This window comes from Stenella coeruleoalba (assembly GCF_951394435.1).
Source record: "Stenella coeruleoalba genome assembly, chromosome: 2".
Classification (NCBI taxonomy): domain Eukaryota; kingdom Metazoa; phylum Chordata; class Mammalia; order Artiodactyla; family Delphinidae; genus Stenella; species Stenella coeruleoalba.
The window spans coordinates 164,286,604-164,313,845 of record NC_137147.1 but is presented as its reverse complement, the minus strand read 5'-3'; the positions used below and the strand labels follow the sequence as shown (position 1 = coordinate 164,313,845).

The following is a 27,242-nucleotide window of genomic DNA, read 5'->3' as shown; positions in this document are numbered from 1 at the left end:
TGTTTTATTGTCAGCTCTTAATTTACAGATTGAGTCATTCTCCTTTAAGTTGTTGCTCTCTGCTCACACTTAGATTTGTTTAGCAATGCTCTCCAAAGATGCTTAAAAGTATTTTGAGGATTCTTTGGAGATGTCTGATAAACATGGTAATGTAAATATTGTACTACTGATGCTGTTTTCACCAGTACTCACATTAGAGTGTAGAAATTTAGGTTTATTGTTAATTCAATATGTGTGACATGATATTATTTTTACTTGGTGTTACATTTATACATCAGATTAAACTTTGTTTTTTTTAGACGTGGTTAGTGTTGTGGTTGCGATCCAGAGATGTGTTTTGTTATTTATTGTCATCAAAGTTGGTCATAAATTCTTAACATTTCTCAAAGCTAAAACATTTCTTTGCATCAACAGATGTAAATTATTAAGTATGCATTTTTAAAAGCATACTTTTCTCTTCTACTGAATTTATGTTTGTTCCTTTTTAAGGTCAGTTTGTTTTTGTCCTTTAAATGTTGAAATTACTTGAACCTAATTGATGACAAAAAGATCTCTGAGGAAAATGTAGTTTCTTATACTTAATCAGTCTTACCTTTTTCTGCATATTTGAATCCAGTTTGTTGCAGAATAAGGATGAGAGTTGCAACATGACACTTGAAGTAATAATAAATCCACATGCGTTAAAAGCTTGGTTATCTTTTCAGCACAGGTGTCTCTCCTGTCTTTCAAAAATGTAAGAGTGATTCTCAGTATTGTCTTTTTTTTTTTATTTATTTCCTGCAATGAACTTTGATTCCAGGACTTTCTGACTCTTTCTGACCCTAATTATAAAGCAAGAAAGTTTTTCCACTCTCCTTATTGTATTATGACTTTTATTGGGGTGCAGATATCAATATTTCTACTTAGCTTTAACCTTGCTGGTACTGGAAGAAAATGTCTCATATTCAGTAGGCTCTTTTGGATTTTGTTAAATGGATGATGTGATTATCTTTGTAGAGATAGGTGTCTGTGGATCTTGTGTTAGAATTCCTACCTGTCGAATGATGAACTTCAGTTTTCACTTTCTAAAATAATAGCTTACCTTGCATAAGGGAGTTGTTATGATTGTACGAGAGATGTGTGGAAGCCCACTTTACCGTGATAAATATTTGGTGATGATATATGGTTGTCTGATTTGCAGCGGCAGTTTCTCTAATAAGTTCTCCTCATGGATGAGTGTGCTTATGTGTAGGGTGTTCATCACCAGAGATGCAAGGTCATACGTGTAGGTGAACAAATATGTACATCCATGTGCCTTGGGAAGTATATATTCCTGCCTGCGTTTTGCAAAAGTGAGTTTTGCAAACTCAGAACTATCCTAGCCCCTATGATAGACGGCTGAATATATTGAGAGCAGTCATGTTGTAGAGAGATTCATTGTTTTAGTTTCCTGACTTTCTTTACTATTTGTTATTATACCATTACTTGAAAAAATGAAATTGTATTTAAAAATCTGATCTTTCTTTTAAGGAGAAATTCCTTATTTTGACCTTCAAGACCTACTGCCATCAAGCCCACCCCACCTACTTCTTGTAACTTTAACCAGGCTTGTTACCCACGTGTTTACCTGCTTAAATATTCTTTCTTCTTTGGACCTATCTAATGTCTAATTTGAAGACCCAGCAGCATAAGTCAGCAGTGGTATTGTTTTCTGCCTCTGTCACTCGCTGGCTCACCCCCTGCTGGATTTATGAGATATTTTCAGGGTTGGATCTTAGGTCTTGTGTATCTTACACTGAGTGCTTTCCTGAAGGCTGCCTGACACTCATTTGCATTTCTGCAGTATATGTTATCTGTGCCATCCTTTGCACACAGGCTGGTTCTACAGCTAAGTGTTGTTGTCTGCGCTTCCTCTTCCTCTGCGCCAGGTTGTGAGCGTGGTTAGTGCATCTCAGTGTGTTCTGTCCCCAGCTCCCGGCTTAGTGCTGCACACAGAGAGACCCTTAAGCACCGTGTTGTGAATGAAGGAGATACCATGGATTTTATGATGCATTTCAGGAACTCTTGTGTTATAGGTAGCAACAATTGCAGAGACAGATGAGTCTGCAGAATCAGAAAGTGTAATTGATTTTCATAAACGCAGAGAAATCCTTTCACGAAGACCCTCTTACAGGTAAGTTAAGTTTCCTACTGTAATGATACTTTTTCCAAAAAAAGAGAATAATTATACATCAGATTCTCCCATTATAGCTGTTCTGTTTTAAATCTCATTCATGTATCTTAATTATTTATATTGTTAAATTATATTTTAGAAAAATACTGAATGAACTTTCCTCTGATGTGCCTGGTGTTCCCAAGATTGAAGAAGAAAAATCCGAGGAAGAAGGGACGTCACCTAATATCGCTGCAATGGCAGTGCCGACTAGCATATATCAGACTAGCACGGGGCAATACAGTATGTATGCTGCAATTCCATATGACGTACTGCTAACTTTAAGTCTCTCTAGTTTCCTTGAAGCGTCTCGGGTTTTGACACTAAACTGACCCATTTTAAAATGCGTCATGATACCTAAACTGTGTATCATAGTGTGAAAAGTACATGTTAAAGGAGTGAGAGATTTGTACTGACAGTTGTCATATACTTTTGAAAAGTAAAAAAATTTTTTACTGAAAATAGAAGAAAACTTTGGGGTAAAAATAAAGAGAGGGTTTTTCTTATTTATGTGTGTATATTCATATCTAGTAAAAGTTTAAAACTTACTGTTTTTGTCTCTATGATACATGTGAACATAATAAGATATAAATGTCTGTATTTCATTCTTGTTGGCTTTTGTCACCAACAATTACATTTTATACTTACTAATCTAAAAGAGGTGCATATGTTTTCTAAACTATGTTTTAAATGTAATTCTGTTTTCACTACTCTCTACTGTGTTAATTTGTGCTGCAGCTTTTTCTAGAAGAGAATGGAAAAATGATTTATTTTTTTAAACTAAAGCAATTGGACAGATCACTTTATTTGAAATTTTAAGTACCGAAAGCTGTAAATAAACAGATACATTCACATTTAGTCTTGTGCATTTTAATGGGCTGTTAATTCTGTGCTTTTTGCTTCAGTTAAAGCACTAGTCTTTTCCCAAATCAAGAATGTTTTATATATAAAAATACTTTAGTTTAAAATGAGAGCTAGAAAGAAAAGTTGGGAGGAAAAGAGAGAAAAAGGACAGAAACAAAGTTTTTTTTTTTAAACAAGCTAGTTAGGTACAGGAATATGTGTGACGTTAATTACTGTGTTGATCCAAGTACAGTGTTAAGATTTTAGGTGTATTTTCTGTTTTCCCTTTAAAAAGTAACAATACCTACGAAAGATCTCAAGTCTTAACTTATGACCTGGATGCTAAAGCAAGCTATAATATATGGGGAAGCCTTAGTCATTAGTTTTTTAGAGTTTTTCTTTTAATGGTGGTAGATTTGCAGTATTAAACGAATTCTGCTATGGTGATTTCTGTTCTTTGGGTAACTCCTATGCTGATACCTGACAGAACTGGCGTATAATTTGTCCACACCCTGTACAGGGCGCTGAATGAATATGTCCAAAGTTGACATTAGGAAAAGAAAACTCTCCATAGTCTGTCAAAGCTAGACCTTGAGGTTTTCATCTTCATTTCTCTTTTATTACTGCACTGATTTCTGTGCCTTTTTTGTCTGACCCACTGGGAGTAGATGGTGGGAGTTTTAGAACTGGTATGGCTGGGCAGGGCTTGGAGCTGCTGGAACCTCCTGGCTGGTCAGCTCTGGCCTTGAGCAGTGGGCTGTACACCTATTATCATTTTCTGTTTTGTGTCATGAAAAGGTTAGAAATTACTGCTGAAATAATGCTAAGACATCTTAAAGTTTGGAGGGTGACCTAAGATGCTGTCTGTCGTCTGAAACATTTCTCTGGCATATCCTGATGCTGCTTAGGAATTGATCTCTTTATAAGTGACATGGGCGAGGATGCTGTGGTGAATTTGCCTACATTATTAGCTGAGAATTTGGAGAGGATGTTGAAGCTGGAGATGACGTGGGGAAGGTGGCACCTGGTCCTGCCAGTTACTACCTGGATCACAGTGAGATAGTTTCGAATCTCAGGTTTTTAGTCTTTGAAGTGTGAATGATACTAGATTGCCAAACTCGGAGGTTAATATGAGGACAAAAGAAGATAACAGATTTTACCTGTTGGGGAAGAGAGGCATGCTACTTTTGACATGAAACAGAGAAATGTAAGCCAGCTGTGGCAGTGTCTCACTCCCAGTCGTTAAACTGTTCCCCCCCGGCCAGCATCAAAGCCTTTATTTCTTGTGCTCTTAGCACGTGCTTGCAGCTGGGGGCTCGATGTAAGTGTCACTGCCTTGGGTGTGGGGTACGTGGGTGTGCAGGAGTGGAGTCAGGAGTTCTGGTTGAGAACTAGAAAATCGAATGTTTAGAAGTTAGACATTTCTCTATTTGCCACATCAGAAGTCATGGACAGTTTCTTACTTCGCTTTCTTAATATGGACCCATACAGTATGATCCTGGCAGTTATTTTAATAAAAAGTTGTGGTTGTCCTACCTGTGCTGTCCGCAGGTTAAAAATTGCCATTTTATTGGTTCAAAAGAAGGGATATTGCCTATGTTAAAAATGATAATTAGTGACACTTGTTTATGTTGATAATTCTTTCATTTGAAAAGTGCATACTAACATTTAAACTTTTCTTTAGAAGACATTTGCTTTAAATGTATATTTATACATACAAGATCCATTTTCATCAACCATTTCTTACTAGCAATAACTTAACAGAAATTAATATTCTTAAATATCTAGAAATAGAAACAATTACTGGTGTCCTTTGATTTTTAGAATAGAGTTTATTTTACTAGAATTTCTGGAGATTTTTCTGTGTATTTGCATGTACCTATTTTTGAGACCCTTTTATAGCCTTTTATTGTAAAAAAATTTAAAATTTTCTTCAACTTTTATCCATGGATGACTTTCTCCCAAACTTTACTTTGTTTCTTTTTTTCAAAAATTATTGTTCTAGATCTTTTATTTTTAATTTGCTATAATGAGTTAGTTGGAGTTAAAAACAAAAGAACTGTAAAAGGAGTGTTCAACTTTGTGAGTCAAAGTTGAAGTAAAATAAAAATTCAGGTTTTCTCATATACAGGTAGTCACATTTTTAGTAGTTGAAAGTGAGATATTTGATGGAAGTTGGCCTTATTATTTCAACTTATTTTTTTTAATCACAAAGATAAGGAGTGAAAGTTAGAACAGGCTATTTCCCGGAGTAGGGAAAATAACTTAAAATAGGCAGGAATTCATTATTGTAACACCAAGAAAGTGACCTCGGCTTGAGAAACTTTGCTGGAAGTACAGATCTTAGTGATAGGTTTGCTGTATGCCAATTAAGTCGTTCTGGTCAAAGAAAACCTGTTTTGTCTCAAGAGAATATTTCTGAATGATAGTGGTTCAGATAGTCTTAGAATTAGCAAAGAATGTTACTTGCTGCATGACATTCAAGACATGCATTAAACGGGAGTGAATTCACAAACAGTAAAAGTTGTGGTTCTTCTATGTGTGCTGTTGCAGGTAAAGAAATTTAAATGTTTGAAGTTTCTTAATTCATTAAATTTTCTCTAATGACGGCTTTTGGGGTTTTTTTTTTAATCCCCCGTCTACTTTACCCTACTTCTTCCCTTACCAATTAAGGACTGTCACCTAAGACTTCAAATTATTTTTTCCTAAATATCCCTGTCTCTTTGCTTGCTCCTACTTTATTTTACTAGGAATCTTGCTAGAGTGAGTCTCTATTAATTCATCTTTACTGGCATCTTATACACTATAGGTAAGTGGGTCAGTCCTAAATCCACCATATGAAGAAAGGTATCTGTGAACTTTGTGGATTGCTTGAAGAATTCAGAATTCTCAGGAGACTCAAATGAATAAGCACCGATTCCATTTCTTTGTAAGAGGAATTTGCGCGATAGGCTTGCACATTCTAAAGTAAATGCAGTTGCATTTACTGCTCTTAGGAGTGACTTTTCTTACATGCTCCCAAGGTACCTTTCAAAGCAAACTTAGGACGGTATCTACTTGATGTAAATCTGGCTCTTTAACCTTGGTGTTGCTGTTCTTGTTACAGCAGGCGGCTGTTTTAGTCTTTATGCTTCTTTAGCATTTATTCCTTAGTCTTTATTCAAGAGGAAGGCACCTCTTGGCTTTAAGGCACAGGTACTCACAGCTTGTTTTGTGCTCACTTTTTGAATTTCAATCTAAGAATTCACTGGAATAAGGTCTCCTGTTCCTTTTTAAAGTTCATTCGATGAAGTTTTATTTATGAATCCTTTTATTGCAATGTGGAATAAAGATGGTTTTAAATCGTAAGTAATTAAACATTTACATGTTTATGTGTTTGGATTAGCTCATATATACAGGTTTAGGGTTAAAAAGATGTTAGCATCACATGAAAAGAGGTCAGATAAAATCTTAATTTAAATAAATTCTGCTCCTTCCTCATTTGGTCATGAACTTTTTTTTTTTCTTTCAGTTTTCCACCCTTATTTTTCTCTTCTTCCTTCTTTATTGATTATACAAGACTTTAAAATATTTTTTAATTAAAAAAATTTTTAAATCAAAACTCTTGAATTTTCATCCTATACGTAGTATTTTCCTTGCTTCAGTGATATTAATCGCTCTAGGAGAGAAGTGCTCAGTGGCAATGAGTAGTAGAAGTAGCAGATTATTTTAAACACAATTTTTTATACCAGGAATTTTTAAAGAATTTATTGCCTAGACTAGTTGATATGATAGCATCCTGGTTACCGTTGTATGTGGTAAGTTGGGCATGGGGAGACCATACTTGGGTTAATTCTGATTTGAGGCTAAATATCATAACTATATAAGAATGTGTATGAAGACATTTGTGTAACCACTAAAACTAACTTAGTAGAAAAATACTTAGTTAATTAATGAATTATACTCTCTCTAGACAAACTCTTTTTTAACGTAAGGTCAGTGTGTTCAACGTTCAATCTGTGCATATAGAGCGACCTACTTAATTATGGAGTACAGCTCACCTGAGACATTACGGGACAAAAAGTTAGGTACGTCCCAGAGCAACTAGGACAACAGAGCTCAACTTCTACCCATCACTACTATGAGCAGATAACATACTGTCAGGCTTGAATCAGTTAATAATGGACATTGAAGTAGAATTTAATTGACTATATAATCTATTTGTTCAGTTTTAATTCAATTTAGATTATTTCATCAAACTGTAATGTTATTAGGATTATTTAAAAGAGGAAAATAAATGTGCATATACTCTAAAATAATAAACCACTTTTACTTCTGCTTGAATCCTAATTAGTATTCATAGACTTGTGTGGACTCTTCATTACAAACAACAAAATGGCCATATGTGTGAGCTTTTATGCCTCAGTTGCATGCATCAGTCCAAGAAAGCATTAATAAAACCTAGGTTCCCAAGGTAAAATTAGTAGGAAATACAGAGGTGTTTTATTTTCAGTGGTTGCTAATGGCCTTGATATGGGCCAGTGATTTTACTTTAAAATGATTTGCCAGATATGATGTCTGAGATTTGTTTTAAAATACTCCAGACACAGAAAAAGGTTTGGAATGAGTGGGTAGGGAAAATTAATGACACAAAATTCTTTCACCTTTTATGTTTGCTAGAAAAGTTCCATAAGTTAAAAAAAATAATAATTAGCTAAAACAAGACATGACTAAACTCATTCAGTTAATTTCAGTTTAGTTTTTCCTACTAGTTAATTTATATTGATGTGTATTTATTTAAAAAATTATGCTATCCTTGAATATTTCGTAACCTGAAAAGTTTCCTCCTCAAATCTTTTGAATACACACACACACACACACACACACACACACACACACACACACACACACACACACACACACACACACACACACACACACACAGCCTCTTTCTCGTATCCTGAAGCATTGGGAAATCTTCACGTGTTGGGAATATTGTCAATTGAGAGGCTACATTTTTACATGGGAGGGTCCACTGTCATTTGATAGTGCCAAAATCAAGAGTGCCTTTGGTATAAAAAAAGTTAGGCTAAACGACAAGACTCATCAGTAGAAACATTTTCCCCCTAGAGCCAGCTTCTGTGTGTGTGTGTTTGCCTTTTGTTTTCCACACCTAATTATATGATGACCAGAAAATAAAATGATAAGAGGAGCAGATTCTTGGTATATCAGCTTTGCACAGTATGAAAGCAAAGAAGTTTGGGTGGAACTATGGGGAAACAATGAAAAAAAATGAAAAAAATGAAGTATGAAAAGAAGAAAGTAAGGATTTTTATCTACCTACTTCATGGTTCTTATCCTTTGAAGCAATTACTCAGATTTTTTACTAGTTCAAAAACTCGGTAGTTGTATTGTCAATATTGGAAAATTAAGTTCTATCATTATAATTTGAAACAATACTTCATTTAACTCTTATGGATTCACACATGGCTTAAGTCATTTTTATATATTCTGTCTTGAAATGATAGCCATTCATTCATCATATTTATTGACTGCCTGCTGTGTGCTAGGCTTTGTGCTTCTTAGCATTGTGGTTACACTGCCTATGCCTGTTCTTTCTAAAGCACTGTTTCTTTGGCAACAAACTATCAACTGAAAATATTCATTCAAATATATGATAACATATGAAATTCATTCATGTCCAGCCATGAAGATCCAAGGAAGCAATATCTCTTCTTTTTCAGACTTCTTTCAAACCCTTTTATTATTAAGGGATGAGTCCTGAGAGCTTGAAATCTTTGGAGAGTCATGGTGAAATCTTGTTTTTAAAATGTGTACGGAATATAATGCTCTAGATGAGCCAGACAAATAAAGTGAGGTTACTTCAGAGTTTCTCAACCACAGCGCTGTTGACATTTTGGTAACTGATTCTTTAGTTTCTGTCAATCGTATAGCAGCCTGCCAACAAACTAAAACCAGACAGCGCCTCTGTGTTGAAATCTTTTTAAAATGTTAACCCATCTTTCTGTGTTGGCCCTAGAACTGAAGATTTGTTGTGGTGGTGGTTGTTAATCTTACCAACAGTTCTGATAGTTTTATTCGATCAGATTGTCACCTTTGCTTAGATGCCGTTACAAAGTTAGGGAATGACTCAGAAATATTCAGACTATATTTTAGACACTACTACAGCATTCCTGTAAGACATTTACATTGAATTATAGGTGTTGCGTTATTCTGATTATGTGTCATTTTTATCTTCATTGTAAAGTCTAACTAGCTGGTTTATATGTGATTTTTTGTTTAAAGAATAGCCCTTGTTCCACTTAACCTCTAGTGTTTAAATTAAATCATGGAGTTGTCATCTTTATGTTAAAATATATAGGACTCTCAGATATTTTAAATAGTACTTATTTGTCCATTAGAGTGAAATTTAAAAACATAACATTTGATCAATTATTCTTTTGAAACTTTCTGTTAATAAGTTAATTTTTAAACATGGCTGGCAAGTCTCAGTATTTAAAGGAAGTCTACCTCATATCTGTTGCCATTAGCTACAGTTCAAGACACTTGGTAGAGGTAAATGTAGCACGAAGTCTTTCAATACAGTTACCTTTTAAGGTTCTTTCCAACTTAACATTTTATATTTCAGGATTCTCCTGACATAGTCAAAATGGCAAAGGTTACAGTTTGTAGACTTGAGCTTTAAAACCTCAAGTCTAAAAATATATATAGGTTTTAATAAGTATAGAAATATATAGAAATGTATATTTTAATAAATATATGTTTTAAAGCTATATACTGTATATATATATATTTCATTAAAAGCTACTTTCTTTTGATGATAAATTAGACAAGTAGTTACCTGAACAAATTATAAATTCATTGTACTCATAATGCTCAATGGAATTTAACTGACCATTTCTTAAATGTTAGAAGAATGTTGTTTATCTATAACTGAAAATATATGAAAGACTGGAGAAAATCAAAACCTGGACTTTCTCCCTGTCTGATCTCCACTCTTCCTCTTAAATAATTTAGTTGGATGGATGCCAGAGAGGAGGACAACTCCATGAGTTCTGTGTATTTCAAACAGTTCTGAATATAAGATATTTTCAAGTGTTTTGAGCTTTTTCAGAGTGTTGCCCCATGAAGGAGGAGCCCCTTACCAATTCAGCATAGAGAATTAAGGATAACTTGAGAATGAGAAGCTTTGGTAATAAATAGATCCAGAGTATATTCTTCCTATATGGGATTATTAAAAATGAATCTTGAAATTCTCTAATTTTTCTTTTCTTTTTCTGTTAAGTTGCTATAGCCCAAGGTGAAGCAATCCAGATTTCTAACCCAGGATCTGATGGTGTTCAGGGACTGCAGGCATTAACAATGACAAATTCAGGAGCTCCTCCGCCAGGTGCTACAATTGTACAGTACGCAACACAGTCAGCAGATGGCACACAGCAGTTCTTTGTCCCAGGCAGCCAGGTGGTGGTTCAAGGTATATGTCATTCATCTAATACATTTAGAATACCCATGGGTTACTATAGCACTCCATTTAGTGGTGATTTCATAGTTTTCTGAAATATACAGGAGGTAGATTTTCGGGGGAGGGAGGGAGGACTTAAAAAGGCTTGGAGAAGAAATATTTTAGTATATTAAACAATAAGTTAAATAAATTATACAGTTTTCAATTTTTAGCAGATTTTATTGGCTCTAAAGAAAAGTTAAATTCAGAGTAGCATAATGGAAAAAAGGAGTTGAAAACATGAATGAAGTTTTTAATTAAGTAAATATTCTTCATTTGGGGGTTAGAAATGTACTGAGTATGTTTTTAGTACCTAGTGTAGGAAGATTTAAGTATCCAGTCCTTGAGGCACTGAATTTGGGTTTTTCCCCAGTTGTTATACTCAAGTCTGCTTTCTAGACATCTCATTTCAAAACAAATGCTGACTTTGTTCTTTCTTTAGACCATTCTTAGTATATTTGAATTCTGAGGTACCTGTTCTACCTCTTAATGAAAGCTGAGTAGTGAAATAAAGCAGTTGGGATGTAGCCCTAAGTTTTTAGGGTAACCTAAGATTTCAGTTAAAATTGAATTATACATTATTTTAATTTCATTCAGTTGTGCTCAAATAACTATAATGTGTTCAATACAACTTTCAAAAATCCTGTGTTTTAGTTTAATTCTATTCCCCTTGGTCTATTTGCACTAATTTCAAAGGAAGTAATATCAGTTCTTTTAGTTTGAAAGTCTTGCAAGTATAGAAAAAAGCAGATTATAATTGATGAATCTCTTGATAATTAGCTTTACTCTTAGGTATTTGGGGAGCTTTACTCTTAGGTATTATATGGACTATAATAAAAGTGTATGAAGAGCCAAAGTGGTGACATTTATGGAGTAAAAAAAAAAAATCCATAGTACTTACCCAGTGCTTTAATGTTTTCTTTTAAATATAAATTTAAAGTACCCATTCTTTTTCCCCAGTACTCATGAACCCTATATGTCTAAATATGAAATACATCTTTTGTGAAAAATCATAAAGAATGCTCATTTCTTCCAATTTTATTTTTTTTTATATGGAAAATCTACTAAAAACTACTGATACTTTAAGAAGGAGAGTTTTTTAAAATGTTTTGTGTTTTGCATCGTTAATACATACATAAGTTTTATACTTTGGGGGTTTAAAGAACTCTTTTTCTTCCCTAAGTAACAAAGATTTTTTTCTGCATTGATTCTGTTAGCTTTACAGTGTTACCTCTCACATTATGTCCTTAATCTACCTGCGGTCCACCTCTGTGTATAGTGTCGAGTGGGAACCCATTTTTATTGTTTCCCCGCGTATGGCGCCAGTTTTCCCTGCTAACGGTTTGTCCTTTCCCCGCTGACTTATGGGCATTATTAACTGTGCAGTAAGTAGGCCTCGTGCAGCCCCGATCTGTCTCAGCATTCTCTGTTCTGCGTGCCAGCACCACTCTAGTTTTGTTGTCACAGAACAAGTGCCCCTTTTTTGTCTTTTTAACTTTTTTTTAGCGCTGTTTTAGCTTTTGTGAACTATTGTTCTCTCATATGCATTTGGAACAAGTTTGAGTTCCCAAATAATAATAACGTAATATAATAATAAAACCAATGATGAAGTTACATTGAATTTATACATTAACTTAGGGAGAACTGAAGTCTTTTTTCATTGTGGTGTAATTGACACACAACGTTTTATTAGTTTCAGGTGTACAACATAATGACTTGACATTTGTATAGTCACAATAAGTGATCACCACAATAAGTCTAGTTAACATTCTTAACCATATATAGTTACAAATTTTTTTTTCTTATGATGAGGACTTTTAAGATTTACTCTTGGGGCTTCCCTGGTGGCGCAGTGGTTGGGAGTTCGCCTGCCAATGCAGGGGACGCGGGTTCGCGCCCGGGTCTGGGAAGATCCCACATGCTGCGGAGCGGCTGGGCCCGTGAGCCATGGCCGCTGAGCCTGTGTGTCCGGAGCCTGTGCTCCGCAACAGGAGAGGCCACAACAGTGAGAGGCCCGCGTACCGCAAAAAAAAAAAAAAAAAAAAAAAGATTTACTCTTAGCACCTTTCAAATATGCAACACGGTATTGTTTACTGTGGTCGCCATGCTATACATTATTACATCCCTGGGACTTATTTATTTTATATCTGGCAGTTTGTACCTTTTGACACCCCTTTCACCCTTTTTGCTCACCCCTCATTCCCAACCTTTGGCAACCACCAATCTGTTCTCTGTGTCTATGAGTTTGGGATTTTTTTGTTTGTTTGTTTGTTTATATTCCACATATAAGTGATATCATACAGTATTTGTCTTTCTCTGACAGATTTCATTTAACATAATGCTGCTCTCAGGGTCCATCTATGTTGTCACATACGGCAGAATTTCCTTCTTTTTTATAGCCGATTAAAATTGCATTGTACAATATATACACCACATCTTTATCCATTCATCTGTCGATAGACACACTTACATTGTTTCCACGTTTTGGCTATTGTAAATATTGCTGCAGTGAACGTGGAGGTGTAGATATCTTTTTGAATTGGTGTTTTTATTTTCTTCAGATAAATACCCGGAAGTGGGATTGCCGGATCATATGGTAGTTCTATTTTTAATTTTGAGGACCCTCCATAGTGTTTTCCATAGTGGCTGCACCAATTTACATTCCCACCAACAGAGCACAGAATGTCTTCACTTATCCAGATCTTAACTTCTTTTAACAGTTTGAAATTTTCTCCATACTTTTTGTTCAGTTAGTTTTTAAATGTTTAACCCATTAGGGTTTTGCTTTTTTGGGTTTTTTGTTTGTTTGTTTGTTTTGCTATTATGAGTGGTAGCTTTCTGTTACATTTTCTGGTTGTTCCTGGTATAGAGAAATATTGATCTCTTTAAGTTTACCTTTTATCTATGAACCTTTCTGAACTCTGATTACTTCTAATAATATGCTGAATCTTGGTGAATCTCCCTGTGATACTACATGAATGTTTGTATCAAATACAAGTAAGATGTTTCTTTTTTCCTTTCCAATCTTTATTCCTCTTGTTCTTTCTCCTTGCCTTTTCTTTTCCTTTTCTTTTCTCTTCACCTTCTCCATCTTAAAAATAATGGTGGCCAGGGGTTCTAGTTTTTTGTTAAACATAGCGGGGTCCATGAGTGTTCTTGTCTTACTCTGTCCACCTTCCACCCTGTCATCTCCTTGAAAGGTCACAGCAGTTTTTCTGTGAGTCTCTGCCCTCATCTTGATTGATCCCTCCACAGCATTTAGCACTACCGACCTCTGCTTCCTTCACTTCCTGGATGCTTGTACCCCTTCTTCCAGTCGCCTCTGCCCAGCTTGTAGGTGCTGGTGGTGGTACTCGGGCTGCATCCCGCGCCCTCTTCCACCTGACTTGATTGCCCTCCCTGGATGACCTCATCCCTGCCCATGGCACACATCTCCGACGCCTGAAGTCCAAAACCCCACATCCATTTTTCCCACCCCAGTTCTCCTTTTGTTACCCTATTTCAGTAACTCTCCATGCTGTTGCTTCATGCAGAAACCTGGGTGTCACCCATCACTCTCCCACCCCTTCTCCATCCATTCTTCTTCCTGTAGCACACGTCTCTTCAGTCCTCTCCACCCCTACCGTCATAGTCCTCGTTCCGGCTGCCATGCCCTCTGACCTGTGTTACCATGATCCCTAGTCCCTGCCAGGTGGCTGCCTGGAAGCTGGTAGCTGTAGAACAGCATCCTGATTTTCCTAATCATGCCAGAGACAGCAGCTCCCTTTTTGGCCTGGTTTTTTGGGAGTTGCTTCTGAAAGTTTAGCTAGGCTCCCTTTGTTGATGCCTCCCAATGATTCTGGGAGCTACTAGTATTTCTTAAAAACAAAGTCTCTGCCTCCAGCATTTCCCTTTCCCCACTGTGTGCTCACTTCTACACTTAGGGGTGGGGCTTCTAAAATTCATATGCATGTAATTGCGTCAGCTTCCTGCTCAAAATCCTTCAGTGAATGCCTGTTACTTGTTAGACAAAGTCAGAATCCCTAACAAAGACCATACCTCTGTTTAATCCGTTACTAGGTTACTAGGCTTCTCCCTCAACTTCTCCCTCTTTTGTGCAGAATTTCTTTCATTTCCTGTGACATGCCATGGCCCCTCTCCGCTCTAGGGGCCTCATGCAGAGCCTTGTACCCTGACAGGAACACCTCCACAATCATGTACATTATCCAGGTTTCATGTGGGATAGCACTTCTTTAGGAAACCTTCCTCTACCTTCCAAATCTGTCTGGTGTGACCCCTGCACCTTCTTAGGGCATGTATCCCACCATATTGTGACTCTCTTTGTCCTGCCCACATGATGACTTCTGTTTGGACAGGTATCTTTAGTCCCTAGCACAGTCCCTGGCGTATGATAAATGTTCAATAACCATTTAGTGAATGACAGTGAAATACACTCCCTCTGTGAAAATGTTACTATTCCTGTGTGTTGATTAACCAAGTTTATCTGGTCCAGGGGATTTATTAAAACCGCACCAATAGCAGTAGTCAGCCAAGCAACCAACCCCCCTTCTTCCTTTCCTTCCTTTACCCTTTTTTACCACTATTAGTTATTGAGCACTTAAGAGCCAATTTAAAGAAATGTGGTTTTTTTATTTGTTTGTTTTTTGCTGCATTGGGTCTTCGTTGCTGTGCGCAGGCTTTCTTTAGTTGCGGTGAGCGGGGGCTACTCTTTGTTGCAGTGCGTGGGCTTCTCATTGCGGTGGCTTCTCTTGTTGTGGAGCATGGGCTCTAGGCGCACGAGCTTCAGTAGTTGCAGCATGCGGGCTCAGCAGTTGTGGTATGCAGGCCCTAGAGCATGCGGGCTTCAGTAGTTGTGGCCCGTGGGCTCTAGAGCGCAGGTTCAGTAGTTGTGGTGCACGGGCTTAGCTGCTCCGCGGCATGTGGGATCTTCCTGGACAAGGGCTTGAACCCGTGTCCCCTGCATTGGCAGGTGGATTCTTAACCACTGTGCCACCAGGGAAGTCCGTAAAGAAATGTTGAGATTAAAATCAATTTGAACTTTCTCAAATTTGAAATAAAGTTGACTAGTAGTCTTGGAACCAAGCCCTTAGGTGTGGCTGGGATGGAAAAGAATCCTTCATGGACTCTCCATTGGTCCCCAGACTTTTTTACTTAGCCAGGATGTCTTCAGTTTATGTGCCCTGGAGAATTACTGTAAACATGGATCCTCCCTCATGTTTCGCCTCCTAAGCCTCTGAATGTGAAGTCCCTGCCTTACTAGAGGTACTTCATTGAATAAGGCAAGAATGTGGTGGAATGCCCTTTCACTGACATAAGAATGGTTTGGATCCTAATCATACAGGGAATGGCCTTTGTAAACCCATTGATCAAGATACAAGATCAGTGACATGTCACTTCTTTTTGTGCAGTAGAGATGCAGATCATTTTTTCCCCTGGGCTGTGGTCTGTTTTACTGTTGAACATGTGCCACTCTTTGGCCTAACTTTGTAATTGTTAAATTTCCAATAGTGATCCAGCTCTTCATGTGCTGAACCTTCATTAAGTGATCCAAATGAAACTGGATATATTTTTTAAATTTTATGAATAGTAACTGTGATTTATTTATGAATTTTTTTAAATCACAAAATTCTTTCAAAGGATTTTAATTGAGCAAAATAGTGCATTAGATTGAGCCACATGAAATTACTGTTTTTGTGGCCCCCAAATGTTAAATATCATTAAATTCATGTGGTTCCATAATGTTTATGGAGGAATGCTATATAATACTTACTGCTTTTGGCACAGTGAATTTTAAAAATTTCAGTATGTATGCCCTTCAAGTGAAATTAGCAAATTCTATGTCATCTTATAAACAGCTGGATTTTATGTCATTGTAGCAAATAAAAATGTGTCAAGTAAACTAAGGTGGCTGGGTATTTCTTGGTGAATTTAGAAGTGTCTGAAATACACTTCTGTGTGTTTCACAGCGTTTTTCTGGGTTGATTGTCAGTTGTTGTTTTTAAATCTGTGTTTTTTCTCCTATGAGTTACGAAAAATATATAAGCTATATGCCTACTTTGGTTACTTAGAAACCTTGGACAGAACAATAATTTAAAAGTAGCCCCATAAGAAATAGCCATGTAACTTTTAATGCTAATGAGATGTATTTTTTGCCAGAGCCCAACTCGATTTTTATGTAAAAATAAGAAACAAGAACATTGAGATGATTTATTACAGGAAGGGTTTTTATAGGGTTTGGTTTCAGTGAGCTCGTCTGTGACAAAGCAAATTGATGGCAGTGATAGCTAGTGAGGTCACTGTGATGTCAGTACTCCTACTTACCCTGCACATGCTTGCTGGTTTGGAACACTTTATGTGGTCCTGTGATAGGGGAAGCAAGACAGTTCTGTATGCAGAAGCCCATCATGGCTGTAACTGGAGACGAAACAGGTAAGAATTTTAAAGAGGGATTGAAATTCCGCAAGATTGTTTTTGAAGTTTAGAAAAATTATTTAGGAACCTCTGAGTGTTTCAAAAAGTATTAACTTTCTAGTAGCTGAGGAGTAAGACGTTCCTTCTAATCTGTAACCGAATATACTCGGCACTCTGTGAAGGCATCTGAGTGTAACCGCTTCTTTGCTCAGTACTGTGCTGCTTCCCCTTTCTCTCTCTCTCTCTCTCTCTCTCTCTCTCTCCCTCCCTCCCTCCCTCCCTCCCTCCCTCCCCCCTCTCTCTCTCTCTCCCTCCCCCCCCGTCTCCATTTGCTCTACTAAAATAAGCTGTTGATTCATCTGCAACCTGTTGCAGATCCAGTGCAGCTGCAAGTCAAACACATTTTGTTCAAGTTGTAAAAAAAAAAAAAAAAAAGTAAGCTTCCGATTTTCTTGCTGTGTTCAAATGTAGCTGCAAGACAGAATAGGAAACACAGCGCGTCAGGGGTGTTTGTGAGCCTGCCGTTCCTTCCGTCCTGTTTAAAATGGTCTGCTTCTCAGCTAACCGGGTTCAAAGGGCCGACGTCATTACATTTCCTGGAATCGGTGCGGCGGGCAGTGGAAAGTTAAACTGCAGGCAGGCAGCACGCTGACGTCAGCCCGAGTCACGCTGTGATTGACTCAGTTCTTTCCGCCCGGCCGCACGCAGGTGGGGGCTGCCACCCTCTCCGCCGGCGCCCGTAGACCCCTAGCAGGTCCCGTGAGCCTCGCCTTAACGTTCCGCTCGAGGTAAGTGTGTGCCTGGCGGGGCCGAGCGGCCTGCGCAGGCGCCTGGCGGGGCCGGAGTGCCCGCTAGCGCCGGGTCCGGGGAGTGCGCATCTTTCAGTGCCGACCCGCACCCACCCGCCCCACCTGCAGTTCTTCCCGGGGGTGGTGCCCTCAGTTACAGGTAATGCTGGTGACTTAGTTACCGGCAGTTGAGTGCCAGCCTGGTGCTAAGCTCGCAGTTGAATTCCTGAAGAGTGGGTGACTGTAAACAGCTTCACCACACCTTATCTCTTCACTTAGTGGGTCTCGGCTCTCTTCCGGATGGGAACATTCCATTGTCTTGAGCAAGTAAAGCCTGTGTTAAATTGTTTTTCTCAAAGAAGTTTTCGTGAGGTTTTAGAGGGGCTATAGAATGCAGAAGCCTTCACATAATAGATTTATTGTAAGATATAGATGGACTTAAAATAATCTCAGATACTGCATGTCATATGATTCTTAGAACCAAAAGGCATTTTTATGCATACATGTATTTTCTAAAAATTATTAGTTGGTTTATATCTTTTTTATTTTTTTTAAACATCTTTATTGGAGTATAATTGCTGTACAATGGTGTGTTAGTTTCTGCTTTATAGCAAAGTGAATCAGTTATACATATATATATGTCCCCATATCTCTTCCCTCTTGTGTCTCCCTCCCTCCCACCCTTATATCTTTCTTTACTAAGCCTTTAATTCCAATTTTCATGTCCAAACATGAGAGAGAATTATAACAAAAAATAAATGATTTGAGAATACCCAGAATATATTTAAATATTAAATTTTAAAGTAAAAATTTACATAAATGTTTAACCATTGCTTGAAAATAAATGAACATTTTTATGCGTTTATGTTTACAGAGTGAACATACCACTATCCTTGAAAACATTTTTTTTCACAGTTTTACCCATAATGCTTATACATGATTTACCCATTCTAGTTTAAATTTTTCAGAATGCTGAAATTTTTTAAATGTCACTTTTTTCCCAAGACCTCTTTGTGCCTTTGGAAATCATTATTTTTGGAAATCTGGTCAGTTCTCACAGAATCAATTCTATTGAAAATGCTATTTGAAAATGAAAAGCATATTTTATTTGCTTTTTCGAGGAGCCCAAAGAGCACAGGATTTAAGGGGCCTTTTCAAGGTGTAGTAGAGCAGCTTTGGGGCCCACCTTTGGAGTCCCAGTTCCGCCCCCTCCCCGTGTGGATTGCAACCAAGTGGACCGAGCTAGATATTTGACTTGCAAACTTTTTGACTATGACCCACATTTTACAGCATGATGCCATAGACCTTGTGTGTGTGTGTGTGTATTTATATAAAACAAGTACATTTATATAAAACAAGTTTCAAAAATAGTGCTTATCCTTACTCTATGTGATGTACTCATACTTGTCTATTCCATTCTTTTTTTAATGCTATTCTTGACCCATGAAATTAATTACTGAATTACTCATGGTCTACAACTTATAGTTTGAAAAGCTGATCTGGACCAAACTCAGGCTCCAAAATAATGACTGGCCTGGTAAAGGTTTTAGGAGCATTTGCTTACAGGATCATAGAATCGAATGTGAAAGTGAATATCTTTGGTTTATAGAATTATATTATTGATTCTGTTGGGTATAGTTTAAAGTTTTATTAGAAATAGTTCTTGGCTTTGTTCATAAGCTGATTATGTTTAGGAGCCTAATTCCATACCCTTTAGTCTCCAAGTCTAAAAAACTCTGATGAATTGTATTCAGCCTGGATTTCTGAATTGTTAAAAAACAAATATTACAACTTAATTCAAATTTGGAAAACAGTATCTTAGTGAATAAGGATGCATTTTACCTTTGTGAAAAGAGGCTGCTGGAAAAGGTTTTTATTTGGAAATTCTCACGTAAAGGAATGTTTTGGATCAAGTTATAACAGCTTCTTGAAGTTGGTAGCGAAGCAAGTTATAATCATGTTGGAAATGAAAACAAGAAGTCACTCATCTACCTTAAGTTTCCATAAAACTCCAAACCTGTGTGGAAGGTATACTGAAATTGCCTCCTCACTGTTTCTGAAAAATTTTTAATGAAATATAGTTTAGGATAATTGTTTCACTTTGTCCAGTTTTATATGCCTATATGAATACGTTGCCTAATAAAATAATTATGATGATGCTTTGCATTTACATAAACTTTAAAATTAAAAAAATCACTTATGGGGTGAGTGCTATCAAAGAAGCTGTCAGATCACGAGAGACCCACAGGAAGCAGTAATATGGGTTAAAGGATCAGGGCAAGCCTCAATGAAGAAACCATGTTTAAATACCGGAGAGGAGAAGCACTTTCCATGCATTCTCACTGAGGCACTTAGCGCAGATATTGTTACACTCATTTGCATGTAACTGAACAGGGATCGGATCGGAGTGGGTAAAGGCTCTCCTAGCTCACAAAGCTAGCAAGTGGTGAACCCGTTTGGGTTTTCAGACTCCTTGTCTGGTTCTGTTCACACCATATTACATTGCTGCTCAAAATCCACCTGACATTGGTAAATTAATGCTACGGTTAGATGAGTTATAATAGCATACTACACACTGCTTATAAAACATGCAAAATGAAGTTAGCATCATGTTAAGTAGTCAAAATGGATTTTTTCTAGAATATTTATTATTACTCTCATAGGACAATAGAGCATATATTTGCTATTATAGAGAACCTTAAATTTCAATATTCATAATTTCATCTTTTTACATAGACTTTTTTTTGTCACTTTAAGAGTTTCACTTAATAAACAACTCAGGAAGGTCCCTTATATGTGTAACTTAAAATAAAAAATAGTACTGGCTTAATTCCACATGGTCTGTCTGTTATAGTAATTGTAGCAAATTTGAAAATGATCAGTACTTAGTTACACTTATATAGGATTTCATTTTCTTGGAAAAAGTGGAGCAATGGAGGAGGGAAAGTTTTTGACAGTGTGAGATACCAGGCGAGGACAAGCCTGATTTGGGCATTTTGAGTACTGGTGTGGTGGTGGGGAGGAGAGGATCAAAAGGAAAAGTGAAGATGTCCTTGGTTCGCTGGAGCCAGGGAAAGAAGCCCCTGCTAACAAGTACGGCTCCTAAGTCACCTCCATCGCGTGTTACTTCAGTGTGTTTGGGATTAGTGACGCAGAGCAAAATGACATATGAAGGGAGGAGCTGCACATAGAAAAATGTTTCTATTCAGCTGATGTGCTCAGAGATCTCAATAAACCAATAAGCAAGTAATATCACCATCATTTGGGGTGTTGATAAACTGTTTCACTTTGGAAGCTATCAAGATAGGCATTTGGCTGAGTTTCTTGTTTCTTTCTTGGTTAGAAAGAAACAAACACCTTTTACTTGTGAGGTTTTCAGTTTTCTTATTACCAGTCTGATGAGATTGTATCGTGTTTCTTTGTGATCCTCCATCTTCGAGGTTCTCTTTTAAATGATTATGCACATTAAAAAGGACATTTTATATTATCTTTTAATGATTTATTCTCTAAAGGGATATAATAAAATATAGTAGAAATTTTAAAAGCTTTTTAAGGGGCATATTTTTTAAACAAAATAAGGAATAAGAGCCATACGTTTCAGTCATTCTATTACCTAGGTTTGTTAGAAGGGAAACTCCAGGGGAAAATATGGTTGTTATATGTCTTTTAATTATACAGTATAAGCATAATTTGGAACATTGTCTTTCAGAACTTAAGGAAGGGAAGAGGAAGGGAACTAACATTTGATGAAAGCCTACCATGTGCCAGGCACTGTGCTAGACACTTTGACATACATTATAGGGTTTATTGTGAGTATTAAATGAGATCATGTATCCCCATTTTACAGATGAGGAAACTGAACTTGCCCCAAGTCACATATCTGGTAAGTGGCACAGCTGGACTAGAACCCAGACTCCAAATCCCATGCTTTTTCTGCTGTACCGTGTTTAAAGCTTGCAAAGAGAGGTATGAAGTTACTGACCAGAGTTGAGAGTCCTAGGAATTTTCTTTCCCATGAAATATTGACACTAAACCTAAACTTTTTTTTCATGTCAGGAGTTAGATGGTTGGAATCACACTGTAATTACAACTCCTCTGTTTCTAAAATGCCAGGGTAGATAAGTAATATTTAAGGGAAGACTTAAGAAATAATGCCTTTTATCAAGAAAGGTCAGTTTGTATAAATATATGGCATCTTATCGGGCTTTCCATGGCTTAGTGTTAAAGACTTAGCTATAATAACAATAGCTAATTATAGTCTTATAATAATAAGATTGCTTATTTTAAACATTCTGAATGGCAGTGGGCTTTTGCAAAACCTTGAGAAGTTCAAAATTTACTTTGTGGTGCACATGTAAACTCACAAAGCACCCATTGTATGCCGAGGACTGTGCTAGAGTCTAGGGTAAAAAAGATATCCCTGACTTGCCTTTAAAGTTTGCTGCCTTAGAGTAAAATTAATGTATAAATATCTTTTTCTTATTCTTCTTCAGTCATGAACTTGAAGCCCCCACTGATGGCCCATTTATTTTCAGAAATAATTTATACAGTGAAATTCTAGCATAAAAAATAATTTGGACACTTTCAGTAGTTAAGATGGAACAGGAATTGGCCTTCTTAAGAGTACAGGGATCAGAATGTGTCATCGAAGAATGTAGTATGGTTCTCTGAACTGTGATCCTCAATAGCTAACCTGCTTTAAATCACCACTGCATCCATAACACTGGAAACTAAAGCTAAGATAAAAACTTTTGGATAACTTGTTTCAAAAACAAAACTTTTTGACATTTGGATTTCCTCAAAACAAGAGATTCTCTTTGCCCATATCTTATTAACATGCTTGCTAATGTGATCATATTTGAATATATGGAATTCATCCACTGATACTTATTCAGTGACCATTAGAATAGTACTGTCATATAGATTCGTTGGGATATTACAGAAATTTATACAAATTCCTACTAATTTATACTAATTCCTGTTTCTGGCTTGAACTAATGAGCTGCAAACTGATTTTTGTTGAAGGAGATAAAATGAATATACACTATGTCTGAAAAATTGTAATAAAACCCAGTTTGTTAGCTAACATCCAGAACTAATACATCCAAATATATCATTCCCTTCCAAGTTATCATTTTAAAGCGGTATGTTTTCCTGAGCTGTTGCTCAAAGTGTTTTAAGAATACTTCTTTTGAAAGTGCCATTGTTCTTCCTGGTGCCAAGTTTGGTCCTTGGAGGGTAGTTTCAGCTTTTGGAAATAGGCACAAGTTTAGAACCATTTCTGGTTTTAAGACCAGTGAATGAACTTTACTTTTCACCTGCAAAGTATTCCTGCCCACCCCGACTTTTTCCTTTTTTGAAAAAATGGTTACTCAAGCATTCTGCTTTAACTTACAGTACAAAAAGTACACACAAAACTCGAACAAGCACAGCAAACCCCTCTGTACCTTTCTATTCATTGTATTGCACTCTTTGTCAGCAGTGTTTGGCAAGAGCAACCCTAGACCGAGGTCTGCATCCCTGCTGCCTGCAAATGTCAGCATAATGACACATGGACTTCTTCTTCGTTGCTGGCCATTGTTCCAATTTTAGAAAGCCTCTGTTGCCTCCAGCGGGTTCCATTGTTTAACCTTTATTATCCCATAGCCACCTTCCCTTGATGTGGATAAAGAGAAAAGGAGAGAACCATGTTGTTCTGTGCACCGTTCTAGCTCCTCTGGCAATATGATTAAAATATTTTAAAAAAAATCTTTAGTAAGTTTACAACTGATTTTTAAAGTTATCTTCTTCAATATTTCAAAAATTTCTATGACACCTAATGAGACATATGTATGTACAATATTTTAATTAGTCATGAAAACAAATTTAGGATTTTTCCCAAGTTTATTAATCGAGATTCTGCTGGTGATCATTATATCTATCACAGTTACTGTTTATTCACCATTGTTTATTAAATTATATATAGAAAGAAGAACCTTATAAATGATATTTTTGTAAACCTTATGAAGAATTGAATGATCTTCACCCAAAGCCCTTTTTTTTTTTTTTTTTTTTGCGTTACGCGGGCCTCTCACTGTTGTGGCCTCTCCCGTTGCGGAGCACAGGCTCAGCGGCCATGGCTCACGGGCCCAGCTGCTCCGCGGCATGTGGGATCTTCCCGGACCGGGGCACGAACCTGTGTCCCCTGCATCAGCAGGCGGATTCTCAACCACTGAGCCACCAGGGAAGCCCCCAAAGCCATATTTTTATTCTTTCACCTAACTCTTGAGCCCTAGAGGGAAGACACCTGGCATTTACCCAAAAGAAGCACATAGATCAGTTTTCAATTAACATTTTAAACTGCTTGGCTATTTTCAGTGATAATATTCTACTTAAGTGAAAAAAGTCTGTGTCTCCCTTTGGGTAAAATTTTGTTTCTTACTCAATAGGTATAATACATTTTAATGACATACAGCAGTGATGCATTTCATATTTTGATTGGGATTTAGATCAGACCAATTTTTATAGGATTTTATAGGATTTTTTAACCTTTTTCTTGCATTTAGCTTTGAGAGAGCATGTATTTTGTAATATCTCATCAAAACGTCAAATTAATTCTGGACCATACGTTCTCAAAGTTGACACATTGGTGGTAGAAACATGTTTAATCACTTAAATCCATCTGTCCTTCCTAGGAACCTGTGTTTATTGCAGTAGATAGACAAATTTTGAAATTAAATTATTACACTTTGGGACTTTTAGTATTCGCTCTGAATACTAAATAAATATTTAAATCTGTCATTTAACTGTGATTATACTATAATTAGAAAATGTGTTTTAAAAAATGAATACTTAGAAATGTATTATTATCCCAAGAAATCTAAGAAAGACAAAAATTATCCTTCCCTAGAGAAACCAGTTTTAAGTAGAGCTTTCCTGTTTCTTATTTTGTCCTTGTTTTTAAGCTGAAAATACAGTAAGCTAGTATTTTCCTTCCAGTACCAGTACCAGTACCAGTCATCACCTGTTAATAAGACTTGCACTTAAAGACATTCAGGAACTGTTTCAGGCATGCTGCAGGGTTTAGGAAAATCTCTTAGCTGGGGTATTCAGAGGATGGAGATGTTCTTCTTAATTAAAATGTTTGCAGTGGTGTGCTAGGGCCAGCTCCCACTCATTTGCTGGGGCCAATTATTAAGTTTTCAGGATTTTTATGAACTGGTTGCAAAAACAGACATTATTAAAAACTAAAGATATAAATACATATATATTTAACAAATTACATTAAAAACAACATTAATAAATACTTAAAACTCATCATTTCTAATAATTGTATCTATGCTCTTGAGGTTATTTACATCTATTTTGTCTGTATGGTGTGCTACTTATTGTTGTATGTCTTTCCAACTCTACATTTAGTGAAGTCATATCGGTAGCTTGAAATTGGCCATGGTGAAAGCATTTACATCATGGGAATGATAAACACTACGGACCAGGGCTTTTTTTTTCCCCCTTAGAGAGCTGGTGGTTAAATATTTATCAGCACACCACTGATTTTAGGCTAAATGAACTATCAGTTGAAAAGCCTGTCTACTTTAGCCTTTGATAAAAACCTTTCAATTAAATGTATAGAGCATGCTGAGTATCATTGTTCCAAATGCTGAAGGGATCTTTGATACCTAAAATTTCTATAATGCTCAGAATAATCATCTTAAACATTAGCAAGCTCACCTCTTAAAACATGTAAAAAGAAGTATGTTATTTCCAGGTCAATTTTACGTAAAATATCAAGTCATAAGTTGTTTATATAACGTGATATTTTGTTTCATTGCAGCCACCACTGGTGACATGCCGACTTACCAGATCCGAGCTCCAACTACTGCTTTGCCACAGGGAGTAGTGATGGCTGCCTCGCCGGGAAGCCTGCACAGTCCCCAGCAACTAGCAGAGGAAGCAACACGCAAACGAGAGCTGAGGCTAATGAAAAATAGGTAAGATGTTTCACTAGAAACCGCAACCACTTAGGGGACATATCATTTATTACTGTGGGGCTTTTAAAAAATTAACTTTTCCTCAGCTATTTCTCCCAAGTTACATGTTGTGTGGCATTTTATGTGGGCTTGTGCTCTGCATGTGCTAAGTAAGTCTTCTAGTCAGAGTTCCAGGCATGAAACTGTTTCATCAGCAGGCCGTACATCCTCATGTGTTTTAGGGTAATGTCTAAAAGATACATTCTTTTTTTTTTTTTTTTTTTTTTTTTGCGGTACGCGGGCCCCTCACTGTTGTGGTGTCTCCCGCTGCGGAGCACAGGCTCCGGACGCTCAGGCTCCAGACGCACAGGCTCAGCAGCCATGGCTTACGGGCCCAGCTGCTCCACGGCACGCGGGATCCTCCCGGACCGGGGCACGAACCCGTGTCCCCTGCATCGGCAGGCGGACTCTCAACCACTGCGCCACCAGGGAAGCCCGATACATTCATTTTTTAACTGATAATGGAAGGACTTTATTACAAATAAAGATTCATTTTGTACTTGGTATTTACTTTGTGAAGTAGGTGATACGTATAATTTTTAGCTTCTTTGTGAGCAAAATAAATCTGAGTGTGAGTTCAGAATTTTCTAAGTCTTTTACATGTAGTTTTCTTTCATCTATTTTGTAACTTTGTTTTTTCTCTATTATACCCAAGTACAATCTATTGTGAAAAATTCTAGCTGGGGACAAGTACAAAGCAAGAGGAAGAGTTAAAATTACCCACAGCCCCACCGCATAGAGATGCCTCCTATCGTACATACGCTTCCAGTTCCCTCTCTCATTTTCTCACGTGTTCTTGCACATTTCATTGGCTAGAAATAAACAAGAGAGCCCCTAGGTGCACGGGATTCTGAGAAGGGTCTATTTTAGCTTCCAAATTTCAGTTTCAGAGCAGGACAAGAGAAAAGCAGATGATAAATGGCTCTTCGGTTGCTCAGTGTCTGCTGAGCAAGTTTTCAGTGCTTGTTTCTACCGTTTTTTTGTGGGTTTTTTTGCGATACGTGGGCCTCTCACTGTTGTGGCCTCTCCCGTTGCGGAGCACAGGCTCCGGACGCACAGGCTCAGTAGCCATGGCTCACGGGCCCAGCCGCTTCGCGGCATGTGGGATCTTCCCGGACCGGGGCACAAACCCGTGTCCCCTGCATCAGCAGGCGGACTCTCAACCACTGCGCCACCAGGGAAGCCCTCTACCATTTTTTTTTTTAACTCACACATAGCTTTCACATGAGAGTAGGTCTGGTTATTCTCCCTTACTTTACAGATGAGAAACTGAGGTTCAGAGAGGTCAGGTAACAAGCTGATTAAGATCACACAGCCCAAACTGGACAGAACCTGGAACTGCAGTCAGGCCGTCTTTCCCCAGAGCCCACCCTGCACTAACACCAGGTCACCTCAAAGAGACCCCGGTGTCAGCTGCAGATTTAGCTCTATGGAGAGTATGTAGGATTTACTTATTAATGTCAAAGACCTCTTACACATTCTCTCAGCTAAATTCCTTG

At 37.3% G+C, this 27,242-nt stretch overlaps 1 protein-coding gene across 34 annotated transcripts in view; it reads left to right on the top strand.

Moving 5' to 3' along the window:
* The window catches only part of CREM (cAMP responsive element modulator), a 93,468-nt gene that overhangs the window by 35,330 nt on the left and 30,896 nt on the right, over window positions 1-27,242 (top strand). For 13 of the 34 annotated variants that reach the window (XR_013825777.1, XM_079911195.1, XM_079911166.1 and 10 more), the window contains 5 exons: window positions 2,055-2,152; window positions 2,292-2,434; window positions 10,320-10,508; window positions 21,582-21,617; window positions 25,548-25,704. Coding sequence is in view for 33 of the 34 variants with exons in the window: in XM_079911195.1 (XP_079767321.1) it covers window positions 2,055-2,152; window positions 2,292-2,434; window positions 10,320-10,508; window positions 21,582-21,617; window positions 25,548-25,704 (623 nt within the window). In the remaining variant the exon portion in view is untranslated. Of the gene's footprint in view, window positions 1-2,054; window positions 2,153-2,291; window positions 2,435-10,319; window positions 10,509-16,909; window positions 16,965-21,581; window positions 21,618-25,547; window positions 25,705-27,242 lie in introns of those variants that run through there. The other 21 variants (XM_079911189.1, XM_079911165.1, XM_079911173.1 and 18 more) reach the window with 4 other exon arrangements.